We start from the raw sequence: 8,044 nt of genomic DNA, 5'->3' as shown, positions 1-8,044 counted from the left end.
ATACCACCAACTACACAGGCTAGGGAGGGTGTTACAAGAAGGACAAACGATTGTTGCGGGCTACTGTGCAAACTATTAATTAAACATGTTGTAACAAGTTGCTCTCTCCTTTCGCAAATTCGGATAATCTGTCTGACCACTGTTGGTGGTACAGGCTGGTTTCATTATATCAATACATTGAAAAATATTGTCAGCATTCACCTTTCTTTAATTAATTTAGGCAGACAGTAACCTTGTGGCCTCTACTTTGGCTGAATTCAGGTGCTATGAGCCAGTATCCCAGTTTATCTTGGGACCATTGTAAGTCCCAAGAAAAAATAAAAACAATTCTTAAATGCAAAATTTTGGAGGGACAAACAAAGGGTATTGTGGTATTTTTGATACTGGCTAATAGAACCTGAACTCAGCCAAAGTAGAGACCAAAAACTGGAAACAATGCTTCTGCAAAATTGTGGAAGAACAACCAAAGAGAATTGTGGTATTTTTGATACTGGCTATGAATATTATGAGTTCAGAATGAGGTTGAAAACTATGAATCACTGACAATGGTACACTTGTAATGCATTCAATGTTTTGGGTTTCCTGGAAATCAATCTGTGGCAAAATATTTTCATTTTCTTCTGAAAATTGAGCAAATACCATGAATCATGCTAGCTTCATGATCAACTTGCACAGTCCATAGTTATGTAAAAAGATCATTTTACAGTTCTGTGCTCAGTTACCAGGCATTTGAATAAAAGCAAGGCTGGAGTTGACCTTGTTTTGACACAAACCTCACTGCTTATGTAAATAGAAACTTATTACCATTGAAACATGATTTACATAAGAAAAGCAACGCGGTTTGTTAACTCCAGCCTCACTTTAATCCAAAGGCCTGGTAACTGAGCACAGAACTGTAAAAAAACTGTCTATTCTTAAAGAAGTGGTGAAATATATGTTGAGAGAAATTACTTTAAAGTTAAGCAGAGATTATTCAGTGAACTTGAATCCCAAACTTTTCACAATGCTTTAGGGATCATACCCAAGACACAAGGCATTTGCAAATAATTTATTGATCAAAGAAATGTTTCCAATCTCCTTGACTTTGAACTGTCCATAGATATACAAAGTGCTAGCATACATATTATTCTTTGCATTTTTCACATACCAGTATTTCATTTTCACATGTAGCTGTTCACACCTAAACACTCGCATAAACAGTTAGGTATCAATAATTAGCAATTATTAAATGAGGCTGAGTAGGACATGAAGAATTCTGCAGGTCGAGGAGGGTGTTATCCACCAAGGCTGAAGGCCGAGGTGGATAACATCCTCAGAGATCTGCAGAATTCTTCATATTCTACGAAAGCCGAATTCAATAATAATATTGCTTTATTATTCATTCAAAATATTTTCTCCGCTCAAACTTCTAAACCTACTCACAGCCATTTTTCTGCTCAACAAAAAATAACAATCTCGTCCCCTGCTTTTTTCGGTCAACGGTCCAATAATTTGCAGCGGGTTGCACTTTTGACGTCACTGATTCAATATGATGAAGTTTCTTTCCAAATTTGGTGAACAGCAGCTGGTTATGGTGAATTATGCATAGTTTTAACCAATCAGAAACGGGGAAATATTTTGAATGAATAATAATTATTGTTACTAAGCATACACATGAATGTCAGTCTCAAATTAAAACAAAACATTAATTCAGACTACCAATAAATACCATACAAAAAGGCACTATTTAAAAAAATACTACTTATCGTAAAGAAAGTCAACGTTTTCACATCCAGGTCTTTCAACATGTCAAAACAAATAGACTAGGTTTTTACAGTAATAATGATTCACAAATTCCTAAACAACCAGAAGTATCTAGATCCAGTCAAGAAAAAAAAGTAGTTTTTAGTAGCTTGCTGATCAGAAGTATTCATTTTGCTTATTTATAAGAACAATAAATTAATGTCCAAGGTTGACATTTCAGCAATGATCTCCAACTTAACAGTACCTAATTCTCAAGACTGACTGAAATGACTACAAAAACTAGATGCCCCCCACATTCTAGTTAGCTTTCACACGCATGCATCTATTGATTTCATATTACAAGTACAAGCTAACTATTACACTAGCTGAGACACTTTGGGTTTTGTTTTGTATTAATTCAGTTTGTCTAGAGAAGGGCATCATGGTGACATCAAAATGATGACTTCATGAAATTAATGATTTCATTACAAAGCTGAGCTATTGATGATAACAAATTATTTATGCCAACACAACATGAAACTAATGTGGTCTGGTCAATTCTTGCAAATAGGCAATTCCCAGGTTGCCTAACCTAATATCAGGAGTTCTTTTCCAAAGGAAACGCACTCTTTTCTACAGAAAAAGAATGCTTGGTCGCAAGTTACAGGTTTCCTTTCAATCTTCCTTTTCCAAGAAAGCCTTATTCAAATAATTTTTATTTAGAATTTATTATTCACATGATGAACAAAAACAGCAAAAAGAAAAAAAGAAGCCCCTTCCAACAAGTAGCCATTTACCCAGGCAGAGGGTTTAGAACTATCCCTCAATTTTTTTACACTTGCCTCAAAAAGGACAAATGAACCACTAATGTCCAAGCAACATTAGTTTTCCATCTGGGCCAGCCAGCAGGAGATAGCCACTCCAGAGTTGAACTATCGTCTTAACCCAGAAAAAAATAATGATTAATGATATTAATTTTATTGAAAAGACACCTTGATCTGAGGAAAACGATACATGTAGAACTGCTTGCTTGCTTTATAGTTTTCCTTCCTCCTAAAAAAAACCCTTAATCTGTTGACCAACGAGAGCAAGACTTAACAGATTTTCCTCTGTCTAACACCACAACAATTCTGCTTGTCAACTGGAAGCGTCCTCGGGCGTTTGAGGTGTCAATGGTTTAATTCACACTTTCAAAGTTTGATTGGAATGTAAAAACACTCAAACACTGGAAGCCATGCTCAAGCCAATCAAATGCACCAGAATGCAAATAAAAGTTCACAGAAATCAACAGCAACTCTGATCTCACAACTTAGTTTCTCCATCAGTTCTATCTTACGACGTGTGAAGAAATAACATTATTTTAGTTTGTAATAGTAACTGTGGGCAAAAAAAATTCGCTAAAATTTTCCAACAGCTTTCTCTTCCGTCCAAAATTTCTTTGAGAAAACAGGTATCTCAATCAAGGCTCTTTTGACATGGTCGTGTCAATAAATCCATCTCAGATACTAAATAAACCAATTTCATGGAACTCACCACCATGAGAATAGAAAAATGCATTTATAATAATTTATCTGGTTGATATAAAACGGAAGCACAGGACCTTGCAAGGTTGCTGCCTAACGGTCGCTCGGTCGCCTGGGACGCCTTCTTTGAAAGGGTGGGCGACCAAATTTCTGAACAAGTAGCCCGAATGAGCGCCTAACTTGATTCATCCTCACTTTCTTGTAAATATGACCCCAGCTGGAATTAATTCATTCAGGATTCTTCTACTAACTTTTATTATGTTGGAAGCCCAAAGGGCTCTCGGACAATTTTCTTAGGCAGCAGCCTTGACCTTGGAAGCGTGTAACTTGCAACTCTTTTCCTTGGAACAAAGCTGGGGATTTTAGGACACCAATTTTATGCCTACATGTAAACATGGACAAAGATAAGATTGACGCTGCACCGCGGGAAAATGCACGAGCTACGTTACATTCAAATTGGACTTTAAAAAACTAAAAAAAAACCCCAGCTCTGAACCAGAGTTAATCGCTTCAAGGTCATGTGACTTCCTGTACAGAATTCTTCAGAATAAAATATTTTATTCCATGAAAACAGAAGAGTGTCCTTTCAACTAAATCACTACCAACTATGGTTTTCTCCTCAACATAAAAAGGCCGATCCACAATGTAGATGGACTGATTAATGTTTGGCTCAGGCAGAACAGCTGGAACACACCAACTCCAGCATCAAAGCATTTTCTAAACTGTAACAGCCCTATACACTAACAGATGCACACCTCACTGGAATCCTAATGCCAGATGATTTTACTCATCAACCGGAGGCATCATGGGTTGCCTCAGGAGTGGATGAGTTAACCAACAAGAATAGTTTGCAATTTTTTTGCAGACACAATCAGAACCATCTTTCCCTTCGCTGTTAAACTGATTACATACTTAAAAAATGAAAAGGATCACAAGAATGAGACTCATTGATTTACTACACCTATAATTCCCAAATGGTTACTCATGTATTTTAACAGGGGGTACTGGTCTAAAAATTAATTAATACTCCAGGCGCTAGTTGTTCGAAGGACGGATAACTTTTTGGATTTCCCTTTGTTGCCCTTAGTTCTGCAAGGTTTGAGAATACACGCTAATTTTTGTAAAACATGTTAGTGTTGCATGAGGCTTAAGAGGATATAACGCAAATTATATTATCTTATTTTTTGCACAGCACAAGCAGCATTATTTTGCATCTGAGAGGAACAAGGAAAAATCCTTCCGGTACTACCTAAATCAAAGTCACGGAACAACTCTTCCCACCAATGTTATTATTTTAGTCCAAGTGTCAAGTATGGCAATGTACCTATCATTTCTCATGCTGCTACATGTAACCACACTCTGTAAGTTTGATAAGATTAATCAGGAATCACACTGCTTTGTCTAAGAATCTGCCATGCCAGAAATTTGGCCTGATTACATCAATTCTTTTCCCACCTTCAGCATATTCTACTTCCAGTCACAATCTAATCTATTCGTGATTGCCAGAATGTTTCTTCGTGTGTGAGAGCTACAAAATGTTGTCCAGGTACAGATCTGTGTTCACAAGTTAAGTGTTCATAATAATTTTTCTTTAACAATTCATTGTTCAAAGAAGTACACACTTCCTTTTCTTTGGCTGCTCTGGAGGCTCGAGGGCTGCTAAAATTGCTTCATCAAAGACGTTTTTCAAGCCTTTTTGTGTTAGTGCCGAGCATTCAACATACTTGACAGCTCTCAACTCACGAGATAACTTCTCTCCTGATTCCACTGCTGTAGGTTTTTGTTTATTCTTGGATAGCTTCTCTATTGTGCCTGCATCATCTCTCAAGTCAACTTGTGTCCCAACAAGCAAAAACGGTGTCTTTGGACAGTGATGCGTTATTTCTGGAACCCACTGCAAGACATGTAAAACTCATTAAATGCACAATCAGTGTGACAGCCAAACGAAACACTACTGAAGTCCCATACAATCCTAAAAGCAAAATGAGAAACCTGCAGTTGATGTAGCAAACCTAAATGCCTCAGACATTACCCAAGTCATTTTTTTTTTGCAAAAGGAGAACAAATAATTGGCACTATTCAGCCATGCATTCCTTCAACAAGTTCTTTTCTAAATCAAAGTCAAAGTACACTTCCAAAAGTCAAGTAGACTGGTAGAGATTAGCTAAGAACGACCCAATGTAAGATAGGCGCTGGCATACACCTTCTTCCAAAATGGTTGCCATTGCAGAATTTGTTTGTTTGCTTTAAAATTGGCCCTTGATGCCTCGTTCTTAAACTTAAAATAATTTGCAAACAAACAAAATAATACTAAAATGGTGGCCATTTTGGAATAAGGTGTCTAGGTCACTGAATGCTTGTAGTTTTGCCTTAAGGTGTATTTTGCCTTTCTCAGCTGCCTACTTAATTTTATTGAAACACCTGTGCCAGTGAGCTTGTCATCTCTTGTTCACAATTTTAAGACTATTACCTTTTTGGATATAGGTCCCAAAAATTTACCGATCATTTCCCCAAGGTCATGAGCTATGAAAAAAGATAACCGAGTCACTTACCTTTTCTTTTACATTTTCAAATGAAGCTGGTGAAACTACTGAAAAACATACAAGAAACACATCTGTCTGAGGATAAGAGAGAGGTCGCAGTCTGTCATAGTCTTCTTGACCTGCAAATGAAAGAGAGAAAAACACTGAACCCGTAAATGGATGCAAGTCTCAACCATGGTTGAATCCACCCTGCCAGCAGAGGCTTTCTTAACTTGACAAGAAAAGGACTTTGCAGAAATCGGTTAATGTCTTTTATTGAGTGTGCACAAGCCAATAATACAAGTAAATAATTTTCGACCATTTTAAATTGTAAATCCCTTTATTTCCCAGGGCCCCTATGAATACCAGCCTCATAACTGAATGGGCTACCCTGGCTAAATAAAGTTACTATCTATCTATCTATCTATCGAGCAACTGTTTGGAGACAGTGTCAAACCCACGTAAAGTACACTTTTTATCAGTCTGTCGAGTTGCCTACTTTCTCTGCTGCGTGGAGGCTCATTCTCTATTTTCGAATTCCCCATAATACACTTTGTTTGCCCCCCAAATTTTGCATAAACCATTGTTTTCAAATGCTCTTGGGAATATGCAGTGTCCCCAAGAGCATTTGAAAACAATAGTTAATGCAAAATTTGGGGGGCAAACAAAGTGTATTATGGGGAATTCGAAAATAGAGAATGGCTGGGTTGTCAGGTTTTGCCAGCCACGGGTACAGTATCTTGGAGCTAGCTGCCCCCAGTGGAAGCTCCAAGATGTCTCAGGCACCCAACCTCCACTTAGTGATGTAGTTGTTACAGTAATTTAATTTGTAATGTTCCCTAAACTGGCTTGCAGTATCAAATAGTGGCAAAAACACAATCCTGTTCATTTGGTTAAATTATTAGAAACCATCTGATACCATACAATATCATTACAACTAATATTATTAGTGGTAGCCAACAAAAAACGTCTTGCTACCAAGTTTGTTTGCTTTTATTTCTGGAACAAAAGTTGAAATTAAGAGGAATCCCAGCCCTTCCAAAAATAAGACACAGTATGGTACTTCATGAACTAACCTGCAGTATCAAATAATCCTAATGTGTATGGTTCACCACCAATCATAACAGTAACGGCATAATTATCAAACACCTTTGAAAATAAAACAGTTCTGTTAAAATACTTGATGTTCTATTCTATGGACAACTTTACACAGTAAAAAGATTAATTTCATAAAATACTTCACAAGCTTTATGCAACTGCAGTCTGGTGAGGCAAAGGTATTATAAAATATAGCAAAGGTGTTATGAAAACATGGCAGCCGTCACATATCGAAGCACCAGCAATTTATTTTTTTTTTTGTTTTTGGCTGTATTCCACAAGATATGACAGTAGAAAAGCAAGCAGAATGTAAAGTAAGCGGCTTTAAATCCCAAAGTATGCAGCTATCAATCCCCCAGTGGCGCCTTCTATCGAGGAACCCTGAGTTGCACCTTCTTGAGGATTTTCATCAACACATTCAAATTAACCACCAATAATGACTTTTAGATTTGATTAACAGTTTGACTGCAAGTTTTCAGATCCGAGTTCAAACAAAGAAAAATCACCCCAAGTCTTCTGTGCCACTGCTCAGAACAGAAAATTCCAAGATTTTGTCATACTTGTACTCTAATCTAAGGTCACCACTGTCAGTAGTTAAAACTAGTTTTTCAATACATATTGGTGCCACACAGGAACTGTTCATTGATAATGCCTCTAATGGAAAAAAATCCACCGGCAACCATTTTTCTTAAGGCACAGAACAATCCGCATCACATTTGAAATACTGCCACAAGTTTACTACATGTATATACCCGATGTGCAAGTAACGTATTGGTCAAATCCCTATAATTTCTGTGAAGACTATACTTAAAGAGTAAGAATTTTACGAAATGGAATTGGTTTAGACTGGATATGGTCATGAACATAAGGGAGCTTAAGTGAAGGAATTTTTGATGAGCTGGCCATTAACTAATGGTGGACTTTGAATATTATTGGGAAGTGGCTTTGATCCTAATTGTTTCTTGTCTCCACAGAGTAAATATCCTTGACGTTACAAATGTGGTTAAGTCAATGCATGTGGAGGAAGAAAATGATGACTAACATGGACTGGTTCCCATTTGTCGTTAAACAATTGCCAATGCTTAATTAAGTCATTTCCCTTAGGGGTCCTCCAGTGATTAGTCTGGAATGGGACAAAGAGAAAGCTACAAGTGGTCACTTTAAAAGGGGAGAAAGGGA

The 8,044-nt window shown here is 37.1% G+C and overlaps 1 protein-coding gene across 1 annotated transcript in view; it reads right to left on the bottom strand.

Moving 5' to 3' along the window:
- Nucleotides 1-1,033: 1,033 nt before the first annotated feature.
- The window catches only part of LOC138051538 (cell division control protein 42 homolog), an 11,297-nt gene continuing 4,286 nt past the window's right edge, over nt 1,034-8,044 (bottom strand). The window contains exons 3-5 of the mRNA XM_068897758.1: nt 6,844-6,916; nt 5,798-5,907; nt 1,034-5,139 (exon numbers count right to left, since the gene is read on the bottom strand). Coding sequence (XP_068753859.1) covers nt 4,852-5,139; nt 5,798-5,907; nt 6,844-6,916 — 471 coding nt within the window. The 3' untranslated portion in view covers nt 1,034-4,851. The remainder of the gene's footprint in view (nt 5,140-5,797; nt 5,908-6,843; nt 6,917-8,044) is intronic.

Source organism: Montipora capricornis, chromosome 6 (assembly GCF_036669925.1).
Source record: "Montipora capricornis isolate CH-2021 chromosome 6, ASM3666992v2, whole genome shotgun sequence".
In the NCBI taxonomy this organism is placed as follows: domain Eukaryota; kingdom Metazoa; phylum Cnidaria; class Anthozoa; order Scleractinia; family Acroporidae; genus Montipora; species Montipora capricornis.
The sequence above is the reverse complement of the archived record's forward strand: the minus strand, read 5'-3'. Positions and strand labels throughout refer to the sequence as shown.